Genomic DNA, 22556 nt, shown 5'->3' with positions numbered 1-22556 from the left:
TCTCTCTCTCTCTCTCTCTCTCTCTCTGGGATATTGTCTTGTTGTGTTTCCCAGGCTGGCCCTTAACTCCGGTGCTTAAGTGGACCTCCCAGCAGGCGGGGTTGCAAACATTTGTGGCCAAGCCTGGCTCCTTTGGTATGCAGTGTGCACTGAGGTTCATCTCAGTAGTTCCTAGGCCTCATCTCTTATTTGTTGCACTCTGACCCTTGAATGATACTGTGAACATGTTACACATACATACTTCATGCATGCATTTCCACTAACTGTGGGTATACCACAGAGTGGAATTGATGGCTCATGATCATCAAATGGAACTTTGGAAGGATGTTCTCATTCTGTCTTTGACCACAGTGTTTTGAATTCTTTACTGTTGTGACACATGGTCCCATTCTGAACACTCATTGTTAGTGCGACAGTAGACCTCAACGACCTGTTATGGCCTTCACTCATAGAGTAGATCAGTTTAAAAAAAGCCTTAAAAAATACATTATTTACCTTTTGGGGAGAGGGATGAGTGTGCCATGATGTGCTTGAGGATGACAGGCAGGTTGTCCTTGCAGGTCCCCGTGTTTGGATTCTGGTCCTCAAGTGTGGCGGTTTCATCTGCTGAGCCATGGCCCCAAATAGATCAGTGCTGATCAGTCATTGGCTCTGCTGGGACATCTTGAGTGGTGGCTTTGATCTCTGAACTGTTTTTTTGTCTGCTTTGATGTATGCCACCTGACCTGCTCTCTGATTTGAGTGACAGCTGCCTAAATAACTCTACAGCATGTGTGAGTGCTCAGACAGCTTCTGTAGGAAGAAAGGGCAGAGGAACTTGTTCAGAAGTGATTGACTTTTGGGGTTTTTGTGGCATGTATGTGCTTTCACAGAATGTCACTTTGCTGAGCCTGAAATCCAAATGCAGCCCTCTTGTCTTCTATGTGTGAATTTGTTAATGTAGTTAGTATGCAGGCTGATGAAATGGGACAGCATCTGAGGGAGAGAGAATTCTGACAGCGCTGTTTCTTGCTGTTGTTTACCTACCCTCACCCCTGTTTGTGTTTTGACTTGTCTGATGATATTAGGGACTAATGCACTTAGCTTTTATCTGTGAAGTCATCCAGCCTTCCCTTCACTCTCAGCATTTACCACCTTGTTTGAGGCAGCTTCAGCAAAAGAGCCATGTCTGAGGTGCACCCGCAGTCACTGGGAGCCAGGGATGGTGGTGCATGCCTGTGGTCCTGGTACTCTGGAGGCTGGGGGCTGATGTGGGATTCCCCTCTGTATGCTATGAATATGTTTAATTATTAAAGAAGCTGTTTTAGCCAATGGCTTAGTAGAGTAAATCCGAATAGAGTTATAGAGAAAAAGTAGGCGGAATCAAGGAGATGCCATATAGCTGCCAAAGGAGAAATCCCCCAGCCAGAACCTTTAGGCCACAGCCTCATGGCCATACACAGATTAATAGAAATGGGTTAATTTAAGATGTAAGAGTTAACTAAAAATGTACCTAAACATTGGCCAAACAGTGTTGCAATTAATATAGTTTCTGTGTTATTATTTGGGTTTGAGGATTAGGAAGCGAACAAACAGTCTCCGTCTTCAGGGGACTGAAAGTTGTAGTTCAGCCTGGGCTAATAGTGAGAATGTTGTTTTAAAAACAAACAAGAGTGTGGTCAGTGGGGGGGGGGGTTGGATTAAAGAGACTGTTCTTCCTGATAACTCTAGGATAGTTCAGGGGTGGGATTAATTTGATTATCTTGTAGGGTGATGGTCAGTTCTATTTTATCTGTTGAGAGACAACTAGGGGTTAAAGGTCTGTGCTTTTCTGGAGGATTTAGTTTTCTGCTTTACACCCATAAGAGGCCAGTCTGAGCCTGAGAAGAAAGACAGTTTTAAGCAGTTGGTAAAAGTAAAAAACAAAAAACTGAGAGTGATTTTAGTTCGCCTTGCTTGAAAGCCCAGCCCTTGGGGCCTGGCAAGGACAAGCAGCCTTTGTGTTTGTTCCCGCTGGTGTCCTCAGAGCTCCCATCAGACCTTGGTGTGTGGTCCACCTCCAGTAACTTGTTGGTTAATTGTAAAAAATACATCCCTGCTCAGAACCCACAGCTCCTCCTAACTGTGGCTTATTAAGCTGTTTAGGGGAGCACACACTTCCCCCAACTCCCTGCCTCCCACCACGGTTTCACATAGCCTAGGCTAGCTTCCAGTTCACCACATAGCAAGGACATAGACCTTGAATTTATGATCCCTCCGTGCTCTACCTCCCAAGCGCTGGCATTTAGGCCTGTATCATGCTGGGCCTACGTGATGCTGAGGATGGAACCCAGGACCTTGTGTATGCTGGGTACGCATTCCAGCAATTGCATCTCCAGCCTGAGCTGCTTAGGCTCCTAAGCCTTCATTTTCTGTGACCAGTTCAATGACTGTAGAGCAGTCCTGTCTCGTGGAACTCTGATAGTGGGTAGATTTGTTGCATGAACAGTGCCTGCTCATCCTGTGAGCAGCTAATGCATGTTATTTGCTGTGACTGACTCCACTGAAGGGAAGTAGATTGTGTTTTTAAATTCTCACATAACAGGATGTGCCAACAGCCCAGCGCATCTCATTGATAGATTTCATTGAGTACTTCTGGCGGGGGCATGGATGGGTCAGATGGTTGTCTGGGCGACAGTCTGTTCCCTAGGGAGGTGTTGGAAGCACCTGCTTTGCAAGCTGCTCATTAGCTCCAGCTTGTAGAATTACCCTGAGCTTTTTTGGAGATAGGAGACAGCTAATGATTGGGGGATGAGTTGTTGGGATTAGTAAGCACTGCCCTACATGTGTTATTTGAATTAGTGACATTGGGAAGGAGAGATAAACAAATTGCATGGAGACAGCATTCAAATCTGAGTACTTCTGGGTTATAGTATTTAGTCAAAACTTCCTCAGACCCAGATCCAGAAAGACAAATCTAATAGTTATCGCTCACAAGTGGCTTTTAGACATAAAGTGAAGAAAAACGAGCCTATGGGCCACAACCCCAGAGAAACTAGACAATAAAGAGGACCCTAAGAGATACATACATGGATCTACATAGGAAAATGAAAAAGACAAAATCTCCTGAGTAAAGTGGGAGTGTGGGAGTCACAGGAGAGAGAAGGGGAGAAGGGAGGAGGGGTGGAGAAAAATTTATATAGCTTAATAAAAACAATAAAAAAGATTAAAGAAAAAAAGTGGAGCTAACAAAAAAATTTCTCTGACAAAACACAAGTTTTATTCCTCTAGTCTAAAACAAGGAAATCTGTTTTTACCTATAAATGTCCTGGTTTTGTTGACCACATTGAAACGACTCCCCCCAGCCCCCTGAAATTCCGTGGGAGAGAGAGACAGAGCCAGGACCTGGGATGGTATTGGATACTTAGTTTTTGTTCTGTTGCTGTGACAGAACACCGTGGCCAAGGCAGCTTATAAAAGAAAGCATTGAATTTCTGCTTACAGTTCCAGGCTCACAGAGTCTATGGTCGACATGCCCAGGAACATGGCACAGGAAGGCAGGTATTACGCTGGAGAAGTAGCTGAGAGCTTACACCTGAGCCACAAACACGTAGCAGGGGGTGGGCGCGTGGGTGCTAACTAGAAATGGCTTGCTTGAAACCTCAGATCCCACCCCCGGTGACACACCTCCTAATCTTTTCCAAAAGGTTCAACCGACTGTAGACCAAGCATTCAAATCTATGAGCCTATGGGGACCATTCTCATTCAAACCACCATGAATGGAATTGTCCTACTGAGACAGGCTCTACGCGAGACTGGCTTCTCATCTGCCAAGCTCTGGAGTACAGTCAGTGATGCTTGGAAGAAACAAAAACAGGAGCTCTGCAGAGTGTGTCCTGAAAAGACAGCTTCTTTTTCCAGGAAGGGATCCAGGGGCTTAAAAAAGTAGTGTTTAGGGGTTGGTGTAGAGCATAGCTCAACAATAGGTGCCTTCCCAGAATCCCTAGGGAGGGGCTGGGGTGTGACTCAGACGGCTTGTCTGCCTCGCACAGACCTTGGGTTCCATCCTTTAGAAACCCTGCAACTCAGTTAGGGGTTTTCCTAGAATTCATCATCCTGAAAGATCCTGGGAGAGCATCCCTTAAGGTGTAAAAATGGCTCTGTCATTTCACAAGACTTTTTTTTTTCTTTCAAGACAGGTTTTCTCTGTGTAGTCTTTGCTGTACTGGAACTTGTTTTGTAGACCAGGCTGGCTTCAAACTCAGAGATCCGCCTGCCTCTGCCTCCTGAGGGCTGGGATTAAAGGTGTGTGCCACCACTACTTGCTCCTCGACACTTTCTTCAAAAGTTCCAAATATCCTTGGGATTTTGTTGCATCCTTTAAATGCATACTTCATTCCTCCTCGTTGCAATCAACCTCAGATTTGAAACTGCAAAGCATTCTTGTTAGTGCCGAACTCTTGTCACCAGTGCTGCCTTGAGAAACAGCAGCTTTGGCAGGATACAGGGCCACCAAGCTTTGAACCCCAGCCTTGAGGAAGACGTTATGGGGTCCAGGTGTGTCACTGTGGGGACTAACAGATATATTGCCTTCATTCATTGAACCAGACTTGCAACTATTTCATTCATCTCAGCGTTTATGACACACTGGTTTAGGCTGGGCCCTGTGCTGTGGTTGGAGTGTAATGGGTCAAAAGAGAGTCTCTGCCCTCTTGAGTCTATCTGTTAGCGTTACAGGGAACTGTACTGAGTTATCACCTAGTCCGTCTGTGTAGCCACTGTCTCTAAAGTGGCTTCTGTGTACCAGGCATTACAGCCGGCCATGGGGACATGCCTGGAAGAGTAAAATCATAGACCTCTCTCTGGTGCAGGCTACAGGGCAGCAGGGGATTTGGTTTCAGCCTCTGAGACATAAATGGTGGTGCCTGGTGACGAGGCAGAGTGGGTTAGGTTCCCAGGTCTGGAGAGATTGGCTTCCTGGTACTAGGGTAGACAGCATAAACCACCGAGTCAGACGCTTTAACCCACAGAGGTGGAGAAGGAATCCTTCCCTGGTCTTATGCTACCTCATCCTGTGAGATCGAGTAGAAGTGCTTTATAAAAAACTTGCCGTGTGCACACGTTCATGCATTATGTCCTTAATGTGTGTGGCACTCAGTTGCCTTCCACTGTGTGGGACTTGGGGTTTGAATTCAGGTTGTTGGGCTAGCAGGCGCCTTTTACTCACTGAGCCATCTCTGTGGCCCACAAGTGCTTATTAAGTGATATAGGTGCCCATAGGTGGCAGTAATAGGTAGGAGGCTGTGGGGCAGGCAAGGGCAGCTACCTCAGTGCCAGGCAATCTTGCTACAGCAGCTCCACCTCTCCTTACAGGTTCTGGGGTATACGTGCAACTCAGTGCTGCGAACTCCATGGCAGTAGTTCATAGGGGCTTCTGTTCCTTTGTAGCTTGATGCACGTAGAACCCAAGTTTTCTCAATTAGTGGCGTCTGAATAGTTGGAATGTTTGTGTTTGTGGAGAAGTTGCTGAGGGCTGGGGAACGGTGTTTGCTAGGTCACTCATGCTGCAGTCTGACGTCACGAGTCTGTTTAGCTACAAGCTGTAATGTGATCATGCATGTTTTATCTACCTGTTAATTCATTTTTGCTTCTTAAAAAAAGCATTTATTTTTAATTGTGCGCGCACACGCGCGCACACACACACACACACACACACACACACACACACACAAGCACTCGTGCCCTTAGGGGATGCAGAGGGCGTTGGACCCTCAGTGCTAGCTGGCATTACAGTAGGTTGTGTGGCCTGCCTGAGATGGGCGCTGAAGACCAAACTCAGGTAGAGGACCGGTATGTGCTCATCTCCTCCGTTCTCATCTTTGTCTCTTACTGCACAGTTGGGGATTTCCTAAGTTTGTATGAGAATTTACAAGTTAGTGGCTTTGGGACTGTGGCTTTGAACATGAGGATCTCATCCCCTGCCTTGAACAGAACTTCTGTTCTTTGTGGTCCTTGTCACTTAAAGACTGTTTAATTTTAGATTTGTGGTATGGGCTCACCATGTAGCTTGGGCCAGCCTGGAGCTCAAAATCTCCGGCCTCCACCTTCTGAGTGTTGGGGATTAGAGGCTTGAGTGATTTATGTGGCGCTGGGGATGAACCCAGGACTTTGTGTGCCCTGGGCATTCTCTTCCAGCAGCTGAGCCACATCCCATGTTCTCTAACAAAAAAATGATAGTAACAAGTTAATAAGCTTTGCAAAGATAATTTTTTGGGAGGGGTTGGCACTATTGTTTTTCTTTCTTTTTTCCTTCTTTTTCATGAGGCCCCTGTTTTGCGTGTGCCATAGCCATCACCACAGCCAGACCATTCAGAGAACCCACCTCACTGGGGTGGCAAGGCCACCTATGTAAGAGTGTTCAAACCTTAAGTTTTGTTTGTTTTGTTTCTTCCTCTTCCTTTTAGAGGCAAGCTCTCCCACGAGGGAGGCCTGTAACCCTTGGTCCTCCTGCCTCCACATTGTGCCTATGTCATCATGCCCCTTTCAACCATGTGTGCCTTAAAATGCGGTTAGGAGAGGATGGGCTGCTGGCGGCTAGAGCATCAGTTACCAGGCCGGTCGAGGCTTTATGTCGACGTGTGTATCCATCCACACAGCATGGCCAGGGTGTTAGGGTTAAGGCTGCCAGTGTTTTGTTGTCTCATTTAATTAAAGGACACTTTAAGGTGGAAAAATGACAAAGGCCTAATGTCAGAATGTGAGCACCAGTAACTGTTTAAAAGACTAGTTGGGGGCCGGGCAGTGGTAGCGCACGCCTTTAATCCCAGCACTCGGGAGTCAGAGGCAGGCGGATCTCTGAGTTCGAGGCCAGCCTGGTCTACAAGAGCTAGTTCCAGGACAAGCTCCAAAACCACAGAAAATTCCTGTCTCGAAAAAACAAAACAAAACAAAACAAAACAAAAAGACTAGTTGGGTTTTGTCCAAACTGAACTGGTTGTCTGTCTGTGCTCATTGGCAGTCACAGGGATGCTGGGGAAACCCCGGCCCGAGTGAGGCTTCATGGGGGAAGCGCCTGGCAACCGACCTGAGTAGCCATACATAGATGTACAGAAGTGGAGGCTAAGGAAGAGTGGGAAAGTCATGTGATATGAGGGGACGGAAAGCCTTAGAACACAGGGAGAAGTGTCATGTAATACAGAGTTCTAGGCTTTTGGACATGAGGTATGTTTCAAAAGATGGACCTATGGCCAGGCATGGTTGGGTTGTGTACACCTGTAACCCTACCACCTGATGGAGCCTGAGGCAGAAGGATGGCAAGTTCAGGATGAGTCTGGTTGCAGACAGAGTTCCAGGCCAACTTGGACTACACGCTGAGACTACATGGTGGCCTACACACATGAAAAGCTTGGTGCAGTGGTATGTGCTTGTGATCTCAATGCTTGGAATTTGAAAACATGTTGGCAGATCTCCAGGCTGCTAACTTGTGTAGCCAAATCACTGAGTTGTAATTTCAATGAGAAACTGTCAGAAACTGAGGGCCCAGTGAGATGACCTGGCTGATCAAGGCACTTGCCCTGCAAGTCCAGATGACCTGAGTTTGTTTCCCAGATCTCATGGAAGGGTGGAAGGGGGAAGTAATTCCATAGAGTTTTCCTCTGACCTCCACACACTTGTTGTGACGTGTACACACAGAGAACACACACAGAGAGAGAGAGAGAGAGAGAGAAATACTTAAAAACTAATAAGAGATTGAAGAACACAGAACACAGGGACATAGGGACATTAAGCTCTGTCCACTGCATGCGTCTTGCACATGTGCATGAGAACCCACACACATATGCACACACACACACACAAACAGTCCATATTGATATATACTCACAGAAAATGACAGAGTCAGGAGCCGCCGAGAAGAAAGATGGTGAATTTTGATATTTAAGAGGAAGAGAATGTAGCTGACAGCCGAACACCACAGTACCTGTAATTCCAGTACTTGGGAAGCTGAGACAGGATTGCTGACCATGAGTTTGAGGCCCCAGTGGGCTATGTAGTGGAACTCAATCTCTATAACAGAAAAAATTAAAAGTTGCAGCATCAGTTTCTAGAAACTGAGACTAGGAAACTAGTAAAATACGAAAACAAGTTTGAGCCTTTTTAGCTCCCAGTCCTGATGTTGTGTCTTCACAAATAGCCCTTTTGTGAGAGAGGCTCCTCTCCCGATTTTATACACCCAGGAACATGCTGTTATTACTCTTACTGTGGCCATGGCTTGGGAGAGCAGTGGAGTGTGCTTAGGAAACCATGGGATGCAGGAGAGGGGACTTGGGGCCAAGGTCAAGGGCCACATTAGAGTTGGGTGAGCCCTGCCTGGTGGTGCACAGCTGTACAAGGGTAGAGAACAGGACGAGTAATCCCAGCCTTGGGAGGTAGAAGCAGGAGGATCTGGAGTCCAGAGTCATTCCCAGCTATGTAATGGGGTCAAGACTAGCGTGACCACCTGAGACACAGCCTCAAGGAAAACCAAAACAGAGAGCGGAGATGGCAACCGCTGCACAGTGGCCTGCTCTGGAAAAGAACTGAGTTTTCCATGAATTAATTTCGTTCTCTCCACTTTTTTTTTTTTAAATACCAGTTCTCATATAGTCCATATTGGCCTCCACATTGGCCATACAGCTAAGGACGACCTTGAACTCCTGATCCCTCTGCCTCTTCCTCCTGTGCTAACATTACAGGCCTGTACCAGCACACTTATGCAGGGCTTATGCAGTGCTAGGAATCAAACCAACCCAGGGCTTCATGCATGCTAAGCAAGCACTCTGCCAGCTGAGCCCCGGCCCCGGTTCCATGCCGAGTAAATGTCTTTGACTCATTGCTGTGTCCCTATAGCCCCAGTGTGAGTAGAACATAACTGGAAACAAGGGGCAGGGCCAGGCGTGATGGTGAGCACATTTAATCCCAACACTGGGGAGGAAGAGGCAGGAGAATCTCCTTCAGTTGGAGGCCAGCCTGGCCTACATAGTGACCCCGTGGTAAAGGTGGCCTCTCTGTATATGGCAACTTTTTGCATTGTAGGAAGATTGAGCATCCATTACTCCATATCCCTCTTGTGGAGGGAGGCAGAGGAACCAAGAGAGGATGGAGATTGCAAATTAGCAGCCATAATTTTAGTAGGAGAAATTCTGTTTCCTTAAAGTAGACTCAGGGGCCCTCAGTGACCTGTACACAAACCGAGGCAAGGCTTTCCTCATGCTAACATTACCAAACTGTCTCCATGATGTAACCAGATTCCACTGAAATGATCTCTAAATGAAAGCATCAGTAGCTTTGGAAATATGAATGATGATTCTTATTTTTGAAAAGTGAGATCAGAATTACTCCATTCAGAAGTAATTGGGCGCCAGCACCTCAGAAAACTGGGGCCCAGCCTTGGTGAGTAACGTTTGAAGCTGGTGAGGTAGCAGATGGGGGTGTCCTAGGTTCAGAGTTCTGACAAGATCTTAGGTAGCCCAAGCTGGCCTTGCGCACTGTGTAGCAGAGGATGGCCTTCAATACTCTCCCACCTTCACCCCACAAATGCTGGGGTTATGGGTGTGCATGTCTGCACCTGGTTTAGGGAGTTGCTAGGATCAAACCCAGGGCTCTGTGTGTGGGGTGAGCTCGTGCTTACTCTGGTCTCCTTAGGGAAAGTTAACACAGTACCGGCCTTCAGCTCCCACAGCCTGTGGGTCCAACCATCAGAAGTGTTCAGAATTAGGCAAATTATCAGAGCCAAGAAACAGACCAGCTGTTGCCTCAGGCTGAAGAGTTTGAGGTGACAGAGGTGGTGTTAATGGGACAGTACTTCTTTCGGAGATGATAGAAAAGTTTGAAAATTGGCCCTGGTGACTGCTGTTAACCCCATGTGTGCAGGAACACATCAGGTTGTATGCTGTCTAACTGGAAGAACTGCATGGTGTGTGGATGAGGTCCCTACAGCTGTTTAAGAACTAAGTGGAAAAATACACAATGTGGTATGAACATAGACCATCATATCCTTGAAAACTAGCAAGATTTGTGAAATAGTGCAACAGAAAAGTACATTATGTATCTCCTCAGCGCTCCTGCCGAGTGGCAGCTCTGTGACAACATATATCAACTATTCATCCATCATCCATCCTTCTGTTTGTCTGAGGCAGTGCCTGGCTCAAGCTGGCATGACACTCATTAACTAGCCCAGGTTGTCCTTGAACTCACGGTCCTCCTGCCTCAGCTTCATGATGGTTATGAGCCCTTCGCTCATCCAGTCAGTTACATTCTCGCTGACACCACCACCCTTCTACCTTCTTTGCAAAGTTGTTGCATTTATTTATTTATGTTGGGTATGGCGCAGGAGTCCATCCATCAGGTCTCTCCTTCCACCTGTGGGCTCCTGGGAATTGAACTCAGGTGGTCAAGCTTGGTGGGAAGTACTTTTACCTGCTCAGTCCTTACCAACTATTCCACCTTTTTTTTTTTTTTTTAAATTATTATGAGACTGGGTTTCTTTGTGTAGCCCTGGCTGTCCTGGAACTCGCTGTGTAAATCAGGCTGTCCTTGAACTCAGGAGATCCCCCTGCCTCTGTCCCTGAGTACTGGGATTAAAGGTCTGCACCACCACCACCTCCATCCTGTACAACCTTAACATGCAGCCTGTTCCTTTCTTCCACAGCATTCTGCAAATAGCTCTGTATTTCCTACTAGCCTCCTGCTTTCTAGTCTTCAATGTACCAGAGTCTATGCTTGCAGAAGTCCAGGCTTGGTTGTAGATGAGTGGCAGATGTGTGCTTACTAGATGCAGCGCCCTGGGTTCCATCCCCGAATGTGCATGCATACACACATGCACATGTGCACATACAAGGTGCCATTTATCACAATACCCAGAATGCGTAGCTCCTTTTGTTGTTATAGTTCTGAGGTAAATGCACCAAGCCTTTTTAAAAATTGGTGTTTATCTAGCTTTAAAACACACCAGTAATTCTGTCTCTGTGTTTATGCATTTAATGTTTCAAGCTTAAATTACAGCATTTAAATTTGTTGATTCCTCAGCTTGAGGAAAGATACTTTTAGATAGTTGCTAGGGATGCTTGTCTAATTTGACACTAAGTTTGAGAGATCGCTGGCACATTAACTGGTGATTTTTTTCCCTCCCATTGCAAACACTAAATGTGATGGAAGTCTGCTCTATCAATGTTAACTCCCGTGTTTGTTTGTTTTCAGTATTATGTGCCAAGAACCTTGCAAAGAAAGACTTCTTCAGTAAGTACCACTCAGCTTTGCTCTTGTATAATGTGATTTGTGTATTTCTGAAAATTAATTTTGATGTGCGTGTGCACACGCGCACGTGCGCATGTGTGTGTGTCTGTGTGTGTATGCTCCCATAGCATGAATGTGGAGGGTGGAAGGCAGCTTGCAGGAGTAGGTTCTCTCCTTCTACCATGTTGGTACCACCATTGGATTTAGAGCTTGTTGGCCCTGACATTTAATTTTTTACAAAACACTGGGTGTAGTCTTCTCAATGTCTAGGAATCCAGAGCTTGACCAACATCTCCCAGCTGCACACAGCCTTCATCTCATCCTCCATCCTAGCCATGCCAAGCCGTGGCCGTGGATCCTGCTTCCTGACCTGGTAGTTGGGAGGACCTTGCTCTCTGCTGGGAAGGGTAGCAATCTCTGATCAGGCATTTACGATGTAGTTGGCTTGACTAAAATTGCCAGCCCAGGTTTGCAAATTAAATCCCATTTTAAACTGTGTGTAATGGGAGGAAGTGTACAGAAGTAGGGGCTGTGCCCCTGGGTGTGCCTACGTTTGGTGACATCAGCACCCACAGCCCTGAAAACTCCCACTTCTAGTGCCTGGGAACTTAGTGCTTACTTGGCATTATCCGCATTGTCAGGATGAGGGGACTTAAGCTTCATCCAAGTGGCCGGGATTTCCAAAGTGGAGTGACTCACAAGCCAGTCTCTTTCTAAAACCCGCTGCCTTACCACTTGTCTCATGTTGTAAGCCTGTTGGATGCATATGCTAGAATTTAGGGACTTTCTCCAATTAAGTCTTGGGGACTCCATGATGCCACAGCTAGCATAGGCAAAAGATCAGTCAAAGTCCTGTGGACTGTGACTATTCAGATATTTACTTCATCATAGATTCTGTTCTTACATTATTCAGTCCCTTTAATGATCAACAGGGATGGGGCTAGCTGGAGACAGGCAGCTCGGCATGTGTGTGTCCCAGCGCCCTCACGAGTTGTTCACCCCCTGCAGCTCCAGCTCCAGGAGAGCCGGCACTTGTAGCCCTCGTAGTACACACACACAGAGACACACACACAGAGACACACACAGAGAGACACACACAGAGACACACACAAATAAAAGCAGTTTTTAAAATGAAACTCAGCAGAGATGGGCGTTTGAGTTTGAGCTTGTTTTCATGTGTGAAGATGTGACCTTCTCTGAACTCTCCTTGCTAATGGAGACTAGCCTTCAAAAAGAGACTAGTGAGGAGTGACCCGTGCAGGCCCTTTCTCCCAACGGGTGATCTTGCTGGTCTCTCTGCAGGGAGGGTGCCACTGTGCCATCAGGTAGACTGATCTCATTTGGGTATGTCTGCTCTCTTCCCTGAAGGACTCCCTGACCCCTTTGCCAAGATTGTTGTGGACGGCTCTGGGCAGTGCCACTCAACCGACACTGTGAAAAACACCTTGGACCCAAAGTGGAACCAGCATTATGACTTGTGAGTCAACCTCCCAAGGCTCGGGGGCATGAGGGAAGCAGGCGTGAAGTCATTTGAAGAGACATCTTGGAGAAAGAAGATAGATGGCTGACTCTGTAACTGATGGCCAGAGGGCTGGCCAAGCGGACTCATATTGCCAGCTTTACAGTTAATGCCCTGGGACGTTCTTGGCATTTGTTCTCATGGCTTTTCATGGTTTGGTTCTTAACAGAGTGATGCTGTGACCCTTGGACATTTCAACTCCCTAGTCGTTTTTAGCAGAAAAACAAACAGAGCTATGATTCATGTCCCAGTCTGCTACATTTTTTTTTCAGTGAAACCTAAATCTAGTTGTAGTTTTTATCTAAAAAGTACATTAGCATGACCACATATTTCTGTTATTTTTTGAAAATGTTGACTTTTTTGGTACTGATGTTTTCTCTATAACTCATTGTGCAGTCTCGTATATTCATTCCAAATTTAGGATTGTATTTTTATATGGACCATGTCCCTGCGTAATGATTAGTAACACAGACTGCACTGTGTGCGCATGCGTGGGTTGGGTTTTTTGTAGTAGTTGCATTTGTGATTCTCTTCCCATGTCTTGGACTGTACCTTCGTGCACTCTGGACGGATTTTGGGGGGTTGTATGGAGTCCCTTGTTGCAGACTAGTACTCTCTGTTAGGCCCAGCTCATTGCCCTCCAGAAGTGCTATAGTGTAACTACGCTGCCATACACCATCCTGTCGTGTGCTGGGCCTGGCGGTGCTGGCCTGTGGCTCTGACACTTTGAGAGGCTGACGCAAAAGCATTGTGAGTTGAAGGCCTGCCCAGTTTACAGAGCCAGTTAATCTAGCTGTTCCGTGTGGAGATGTAATTCATGCGGACCACAGTCACAACTCCACCAGAGTCCCACTCGGTGGACTGATGTGTGTACTGGGTTGACTTATAGGAAGGTGGGTGAGTTGTGACGTAGCCCAAGTGATGCCCCTGTTGCTCTCTGCAGCACGCACCGGCAGCGCTGCAACTCAGAGTGTCTCCTCTCCTCAGCAGCCTTACTAACCCTGGGATGAGGGGGAGGGCTTATGAATTTGATAACTTTCAGGATTTCCTGAGACTTGTGAGTTTCTTATTTCCTGTGTTTTAATGCGATTCCTTTAGAATTTCCTGAGTTTAAATAAGTCTCCCTCTGGTGTAGAATATTTCAATTCCAAAGAAATTGCTTTACAACACCAGCCTGGGCAATTTAAACTCCATCTCAAAAAAAAAAAAAAATTAAGGGTGGGATATGGGATTGGGCATCAGATGGCTAGGGAAGAACACTTTCCAGCGAAGGGTCCAGGGCATGGTTTGGTGATGGAGTGTGTGCTTTGACTTGTGGGAAGCCCTTGGCTCCATCTCTAGCACAATAAACAAATGAATAAAGGAAAAACAAATCTAGAATGCATATTACGACATGGTTCCCTACACTCACTGCTCGTGTGTCCTTTTCCCACGCCGAATGGGACACAGCCACCCCGTGCATGTAAATGAAGCTGTCACGGTTCAGAAGTGCGTCTGAACGAGTTCATGTGCTCCTGCAGGTACGTTGGGAAAACTGACTCCATCACCATCAGTGTGTGGAACCACAAGAAGATCCACAAGAAGCAGGGGGCCGGCTTCCTGGGCTGCGTGCGACTGCTCTCCAATGCCATCAGCAGATTGAAAGACACTGGCTGTAAGAACCAAATGCTCTTGCGCCTCTCAGTGCGGCTGGAGAAAGCTTAGGAGGCATCTTTTTCTTTCTTTTATTTGTTTTGAATGCTGAATACAGAATTCCTGCCTTCCTCTCTAGTTGACCTTCCCTGGGTTAAGTTTTGAATTGTTTGTTTGCAGACCAGCGTTTGGATCTATGCAAACTAAATCCCTCAGATACTGATGCGGTCCGTGGCCAAATAGTGGGTAAGAATTTTCTCATCTGCATAAAGGGCGCTTTGACGGAACCCACCGTCCTGCTCCCAGTACCATTGGGGCACAGGCTTCCAGGGCAGACCACATCCGGGCCATCTCTCCAGAACTAAGCCTTTCCTCTTGTGTGGTTTTCATTCTTTTCTCCGGTTCCCTTCATCCTGTCATTGAAACTGAGTTCCTGTGACTCCAGTTGAGATGGAGGGTGTGATTTAAGAGTATCATGCCACTGCCACAAGATGGACAGTTGGTGTCTGTGTTGCCCAGGAGTGCTAAGAGCTGAGGCCACATGTTGAAGAGTTGAGTTGGGATGGCCACATGTGCAAGAGCTGGAATATGTGACTTTCTCAGGGAAGCCCCTTCCTGTGCGACAAAAGCAACGATGGTGTGTAACAGTGCAATGATGCGATTCTAGTCAGAGGGTTCCGTTGTGTGGAGAGAAAGGGTAAAGTGTGGACGGTGTTGGCTGGAGGCATTCCGATGGAATGACCTTTGAGCTGCCCGTCCCCTTGCCCACCCTGTTCTTGGCAGCTTCTTAGGGGAAAGCACACACTGGCTCTGTGTACCGCATGGACTCAGTGGAGCAGCAGCCAGGCTGAGTCACTCTGCAACTCCAGATGCCTCAGACCCCAAGACAGCAGTGCATTCGCCCTGGAAGCAACTTAATAATGTTCTCATGGGCTGCATCCCCACCTGGAATCTCTTCTTCCCTTTGTGGAGGGATGTGTCGGGGGCAAAAACCAAACAGCTGAAACCTAGGAGTAAAATGTCTTTCTCGTCCGCTCCAGTGAGGCCAGAACACGGATGTTTCTTTAGATTGAGCTAGACTGTGGGCGCGGAAGGTGTCCTTGTACCTTTACTAAACATAAACCTGGTCTTCTTAAGATGGGAGCTAACGTAATTAAACATTGGGGGCGGTGGGCATGAGAAACTCAGCGGCTTTCCTGCTCTCTGCTTTCAAGGACTGTTGAAACAGTGTGTGGTGTGTGCAGCTGCTGGCCTGACGTGCTTTGCAGTGGAAGCATCGGGGGTGTATGTAAACTCAGTTTCTTCTTATGATACTGGACACATATAGGGTGTCAGTGGCTCAGTGTGCTGCAGTGCAGGGATGCCGAGCATCCCTGGGTTCTAATGCAAGCTCTTCTTTTCTATTGTAGTCAGTTTACAGACCCGAGACAGAATAGGCAGCGGAGGGTCGGTGGTGGACTGCAGAGGACTGCTAGAAAATGAAGGGTACGTATGCCCCATGGTGCCCGCTATGGTCTTTCTCCCCATAGGAGGGACTCTGAGCCTAAAGCTGCTGTGTGGATAAAACTGTTCCAGACTACGGTTTATGAAGGGAGGTGTAACTACCCCAGGGACTATCCCCCCAAAGATGCAGCAAATAACTCAGGGAGGTTGAGCTAGGTATGATGGACTATAAAAAAAAAAAAAGCCCAAGAAACAGCTACTAAAAGCAATATGTTCACACGTGTGCAGGCCAGAGGTCAACCTTGATGCCATTCTTTAGGAGCCACCCACCTTGGATTTTTTTTTTTTAAGATTTATTTTATGTGTATTGATCTTTTGCCTGCATGTGTGTCTGTGTGATGGTGTTGGATCCCCTATAACTGGAGTTACACCGTTATGAGCTGTCGTGAGGGTGCTGGGTGTTGAACCCGGTTCCTCTGGAAGTGCTCTTAACCACTGAGCCACCTCTCCAGCCCTCACCTTGGATTTTGAGACAGGGTCTTTCATTGGCTTGGGACTCACCATTTAGCCTAGCTGGCCTACAGTGAGCCCCAGGGTTCCACCTGTCCTCTCCCCAGTGCTGGGATTACCATCACACTCTGGGCTTTGTAGCAGGGACCCCGCTGCTTGCACTGTAAATGCTCCACCAGCTGAGCCCTTGCCCCCGGCCCTGGACTTTGTTTCCATCATGATTTATAGGAGAAATCTGAACAGTGGCTCATGTTTGATTTTGTTTTTCAAAGTTAATGTTCCTTTGTTCAGCTGCAATAATGGAGAAGTCATTGCCTTTAGAAAAGTGGTCCCTGCCAAAACACGTTGGGTAGAATGGTAGAATGTAGGAGCTGGACCGGCAGTAGCCCGTGGTGGGGAGGGTGGGAGAGCAGCCTGCTGTAACTGGTCTCAGTAGAAGCTCATTGTTTGCTCTTTCAATATAAGAGGCTTTTAAAAAGTATTCCATAGTAAGGGGAAGTGGCTCATTAAGGCAGATTGTTTTGAAACTGCTACGGTGGGGGCAAGGCTGTTTAAAAAACACTTAGAGTCATGGTATTTTTTGTAACAAAGGATTTCATCGTTGAGTAAAATAACAAAGAAAATGGAGTGTTTAGGTTAAATCAAGAAAAATGAAGTCACCTTCTGCTCTACCTCTCCGTCATTTAGAGCTGTTACCTAGTGTGGCCCTATTATTCTAAATTGTAGTCCCTCTGACCTCTTGTTCCACTTAAGAGTCTTTCTCTCTTCTCTCATTGGACACCCTAAATGTCATGAAACTTAGCATTGGGAACACTGTCACTCGTTAAAGGGACCTAGAACAAGTGCATGTGGCCTTTGAGTGCGTGAGTCTTGTGCCGCTTCCATGATGTTCCCACACCTACTCTTCTGCCCTGTCCCTTCCAGAACAGTGTATGAAGACTCAGGCCCTGGAAGGCCGCTCAGCTGCCTCATGGAGGAACCTGCCCCATATACAGATGGTACCGGTGCAGCTGCGGGAGGTGGGAACTGCAGGTTTGTGGAGTCTCCAAACCAAGACCAGAGACTCCAGGTACAGCGACTCCGAAATGCTGAGGTTCGAGGGTCCCTACAGACACCCCAGAACCGACCACATGGCCACCAGTCACCGGAGCTGCCTGAAGGCTATGGTGAGTGTCTTAGTTTGCTGTCTGTTGCTGTGATAAAACACTGTGACTAAAAGCAATTTAGGCTTACAGGTTTCAGCCTGTCACTGAGGGGAGTCAGGGAGGAACTCAAGGCAGAAGCCGTGGAGGAATGCTGACTCCTTGCTCTGCATGGCTTGCTCAGCCAGCTTTCTTTCTTTTTAAATTCATCCATTAATTAATTTTACATCCTCACTGAAGTTTCCTTTCTCTCCTCTCCTCCTAGTCCGTCTCCCCCCACCTCCAGAAAACTGACAGAACCAACTAACCTGGGCTCATAGGGGCTCACAGAGACTGAAGTGACAGCCAGGGAGCCTGCATGGGACTGACGTAGGTCCTCTGCATATCTTACAGTGTTGTAGCTTCGTCTTCTTGTGGAATTCCTAACAGTAGGAACAGGGCTATCTCTGACTCTGTTGCCTGCTTTTGGGACCCTTTCCTCCTACTGGGCTGCCTTGTCCAGTCTTAATAGAGGATGTGCCATGTCGAGGTGCCTGCTACTTGATATGCTATGACTGGTTTATGACAGGGTCACACTATGGAGTCCTCGCTGGTGTGGAACTCACTTTGTAGATCAGCCTGGCCTTGAACTCCAAAGCCCACCTGCCTCTGTCTCCTGAGTTCTGGGATCACAGACATGGGTCTCCATGCTCAGTCTTACATCATCCAAGTTCACGTGCTCAGTAGGCTGGGCCCTCCCACATTAATCATTCATCAAGAAAATGCCCCAGAGACTTGCCTGCAGACCAGTCTGATGGAGGAATTTTCTCAATTAAGCTTTTCTTTTCCAAAATAACTCTAGCTTCTATCAGGTTGACAGAAAATCAACTAGGAAAATGAGGAACTTGCCTGTATCCCTGGGGCATCAGCACTTTCCTGAGAGCCTGTGCTCTCAAACCTTTAAAGTATCCTGTGCACAGCTGCTAATGGCCTGGCCGTGCCTTCCACGGCTGTGCCCTCCGCGGCTGTGCCCTCTGTGGCTGTGGCCATGTAAGGATGGGACACTCGAACTCCAGAGCAGGCATCCCTTCTCTCTTTGTAGAGGCCCCGTGGAAATGCTAACTACGGACATAGCAGAGAGACAAGCAGTGTGGTCTGTGATTTGAGAATGGAAGGGACATCAGGGGATGGAAAGAGCAGAGCCATGTGGCTGCAGTGGTGAGAAGACCAAGGGGAGTGTGGTTCCCATCATCAGATCACCCAGATGCAAGCATGTTAGGAGACGATGGTGGGGATGGAAGGTTGTGGCTGTGGCAGAAGTGGGTGGAGACATCCACTGTGGCTCAGTGAGAAATGGATTCGCCCCAAATGTGGGGACAGAGTAGATTTAAGGAAGCCAGCCATGGCCTTGTAATCATTTTCTCTGTAATCATAAAGAGTGTTGAAAGAAGCTGGTATAGTGGTGCTCACCTGCGGTCACATCACTGCGGATGTGGTACAGTGTGCACACTGCGGTCACATCACTGCAGATGCGGTACAGTGTGCACACCTGCCGTCACATCACTGCGGATGTGGTACAGTGTGCACACCTGCGGTCACATCACTGCGGATGTGGTACAGTGTGCACACCTGCCGTCACATCACTGTGGATGCGTACAGTGTGCACACCTGCGATCACATCACTGAGGATGCGGTACAGTGTGCACACATCACTGAGGACGTGGTACGGTGTGCACACCAGCAGCCATGAAAATGCGATACAGTGTGCACACCAGCAGCCGTGAGAATGCGATACAGTGTGCACACCTGCAGTCACATCACTGAGGATGCAGTACGGTGTGCACACCTGCATTCACATCACTTAGGATGCGGTCACGTCACTGCGGATGCCACTGAGGCAGGAGAATCATGAGTTCAAGGCTGATTTGGTCTACATTTTAAGACCTGTGTCAAAACACTGTCATATATACATACATGAAATAAAATAAAAGCTTAAGAATCTGAAAATAGGATTGGAGTGGGAAACTGTGGAGCTGAATTTACTCACTCAGATTTCTTTCTCATGCAGAGCAAAGGACGACAGTACAGGGACAAGTGTACTTTTTGCACACACAGACTGGAGTCAGCACGTGGCATGATCCCAGGATCCCCAGGTAGGCCTCACAGGCTTGAAGAGCCAGCCCCTCTCATGGACTCTAACTGCCATGTGAAGGGAGATGGAGGCTGGGATTTGCTGGGCAGGGGCATATGTGGGGAGCATGGAACCATGGTGGGCCTTGGTTGCCCTTGAAGTTGGTCATGTGACCATCTACTGTGATCTCTCTCTACTTTTTTTGTAAATGCATAAAATTTTCCTTGCTACAAAGTGAAACAGGAAAGATAAAGACTCTGTTACCCTCTCTCTCTTCTACTTTACTGTCCCTCTTCCTCAGTCCCTTGGGGACCATTCCGGGGGGAGATGAAGCTTTTCTATACGAATTCCTTCTACAAGGCCATACATCCGAGCCCAGGTCAGAGAGACCCCCGCCCCACCCTGTGCCAGAGTTAAGTTTCTCTCTTTCTTTGCTATTTTCCTTGTACAGTAGCATTGCTCCCTAAGATACCTCGGGTAATGCTCATTCCCTTTTCATTCCCGATTTGTTTCTCGAGACCCAGCTTCCTAGCTTTGGTGTTGAATTTAGAATTCAGGGTCTGCCATTTGCATGGGAATATTACCTGCAAATGACTGTGGTGCTTCTGGATGCATCTAAGAAAGGACAGGTGTCCATGTTAATCCCTGATGTGTCTTGGGCAGGCACACGGTCCCTTCTGACTAGAGCTCAGTGAAGTTACCAAGGGGCCGAAATGAAAGCACTTGGTGAACACGGGGCTGCCTTGTGGGCCCTGTGTCATCGAGTGCATCCTCTGTTCTCCCTCTCTCAGCCTTGAGAGAGTGGGGCCCTCAGGAGCTTCTCAGGGGAGGAATCCTGAGCTTCTGGTTTGATTAGTGTGATTCCCAAGAGTTTCCTTATGGGAGTCGGGTGCTTCCTGCTCGTATAGCGTGAGGAAAGCCCTTCCTGGGGTAACCCCATTCCTTATGGGGGGCATGAACACTTGAGAGGTCTGTGCTACCTGTCAGGTGCTGCTGCTTTTTGTAGGTCAGAGGTTTGTTTGGACTGACTGGGGTTGGCACAGGTAGCACTGTGACAGGGATGTGGGTACCTTGCCAGGAAACCTCTGTGATTGCTGGCACTGAATGTTGGTCTGTTCCTTGGTTTTCAGTGGGATAAAGCTCTCTTTACGTTCCATTTTGCTAGAGACCTTAACAGTGTGAACTGCGATGAACTTGGGCCATTGCCTCCAGGCTGGGAAGTCAGAAGTACAGTGTCGGGAAGAATCTATTTTGTAGATCACAATAATAGGACAACCCAGTTTACAGACCCACGGCTTCACCATATCATGAAGTAAGACTGTAATATCTTTGCTGGCCTCTTTACTTTATAATTGGATGCTTCTTTGCGCCAATATTGATGTGTGTGTGTGTGTGTGTGTGTGTGTGTGTGTGTGTGTGTATGTGTTAGGGAGCAAGTGCTCAACATTGATGTGGTGTGTGCAGAGGTCAATGTCAAGTTTTTCTTCTATCATTCTCCACCCTAATTTTTGAGCAGGGTGACCTGGAACTCACCTTTTTGGCTTATCTAGCTGGCTAGCAAGTCCCAAGGATCTGCCTGGCTCCACCCCCAGCACTAGAGTGACAGATGAGCACAACTGGGTTTTTCCTTGAGTGCTGGGGATCTGAAGTCAGGTCTTCATGCTTGCAAAGCAAGAACTTAACTTGAACATTCCCTCAGTCCTACACTAACATTTTTCTTAATGTATCTACTGCAGTGTTTGCTCGATGGTAGGCAAAGAAAATAAGGTAGATATTTGATGAATAGTGACAGAATTTAAACCCTGAGATTAGCGTGGCTGCTACTAAGGCTGTTTATTGTTGGCAGCCTAAGTGAAGGTCACTGCGGTGATGGCAGAAGGAGGTTCTCCAGCAAAACTTGCACAGCACATTCTGTAAGGGCCTGCTGCTGTTGGTGGTGCTGCTTGCCAGGCAATTATGCCGTGGAAATGGGCATGATCTTTTGTGCCACCCCTAGGCACAGCTTCATACATAGCTCTGCAGTATGGTTGGCATTCGTGGCAAAACATGAATAAAGCAAATGCCACATTGTTCCTAATGGCCCGAGTCCTGTCACTGAGCTTCATTCTTAGTTAATAGGGCTGGGAATCTTGATCAGAAGGAGTGGGTGTCACTTCCAGCCTCGCTTCCTGTATCTCCTGTAAAAGTTCTCTACCAGCCTTGTTTCATTCCTGCCAAGGCCCTGCCAATAGTGCACCAGTTGGTATCGATGACCCAGATAGATGGATGACACACAGACAATTTCTCTTGTAATTTTCAGTAATAATGTAGCAGATTATATTAGTCAGGGTTCTCTAGAGGAACCAAACTTACAGAATGGATATATACAGAAAGGGAATTCATTACAATGATTTATAGGCTGTGGTCTGACCTCTCCAACAATGGCTGTCTACCAACAAAAGGTCTAAGAATCCAGTAGGTGTTCTGTCTACAAGGCTGGGTTTCTCAGCTGACCAGTGATGGAATGGACTTGCTAGTGAGAGCAAGAGCAAGCAGACAGAGAGCAAGCTTCTTTCTTCCATGTCCTTTATCTAGGCTGCCAGTAGAAGGCATGGCCCAGATTAGACGTGGATCTTCCCACTCCAAAATATCTGCATTAAAAGTTTATCTTCCCACCTTAAAGATCCGGATTAGAAGTGTGTCTTCCTACTTCAAATGATTTCATTAAAAACAAAACAACAACAACAACAACAACAAAACGCAGTCAGATGGTGGCGCACGCCTTTAATCCCAGCACTGGGGAGGCAGAGGCAGGTGGATCTCTGTGGGTTCGAGGCCAGCCTTGTCTACAAGAGCTAGTTCCAGGACAGGCCTCAAAGTTACAGAGAAACCCTGTCTCAAAAAAAACCAAAAAAAAAAAAAAAAAAGGAAACCAAAACACAGGTGCCCAGCCATTTCGGTTGTAGTTTGTGCCAGGTATAGTCAGGTTGAC

The 22556-nt window shown here is 47.3% G+C and overlaps 1 protein-coding gene across 2 annotated transcripts in view; it reads left to right on the top strand.

Annotated features, from left to right (window-relative positions):
* Nucleotides 1-22556, top strand: part of Smurf1 (SMAD specific E3 ubiquitin protein ligase 1) — a 95027-nt gene that overhangs the window by 57814 nt on the left and 14657 nt on the right. For both annotated transcript variants that reach the window (XM_050124386.1, XM_050124385.1), the window contains exons 2-9: nt 11194-11232; nt 12598-12706; nt 14269-14402; nt 14561-14626; nt 15790-15865; nt 17258-17499; nt 19523-19607; nt 20751-20897. In XM_050124386.1, the coding sequence (XP_049980343.1) occupies nt 11194-11232; nt 12598-12706; nt 14269-14402; nt 14561-14626; nt 15790-15865; nt 17258-17499; nt 19523-19607; nt 20751-20897 (898 nt within the window). The remainder of the gene's footprint in view (nt 1-11193; nt 11233-12597; nt 12707-14268; nt 14403-14560; nt 14627-15789; nt 15866-17257; nt 17500-19522; nt 19608-20750; nt 20898-22556) is intronic.

This window comes from Alexandromys fortis, unplaced genomic scaffold, assembly GCF_014885135.2.
Source record: "Alexandromys fortis isolate MF-2015 unplaced genomic scaffold, M_Fortis_MF-2015_v1.1 scaffold_227, whole genome shotgun sequence".
NCBI classification, from domain to species: Eukaryota; Metazoa; Chordata; class Mammalia; order Rodentia; family Cricetidae; genus Alexandromys; species Alexandromys fortis.
This window is presented reverse-complemented; position numbering and strand designations above follow the sequence as displayed.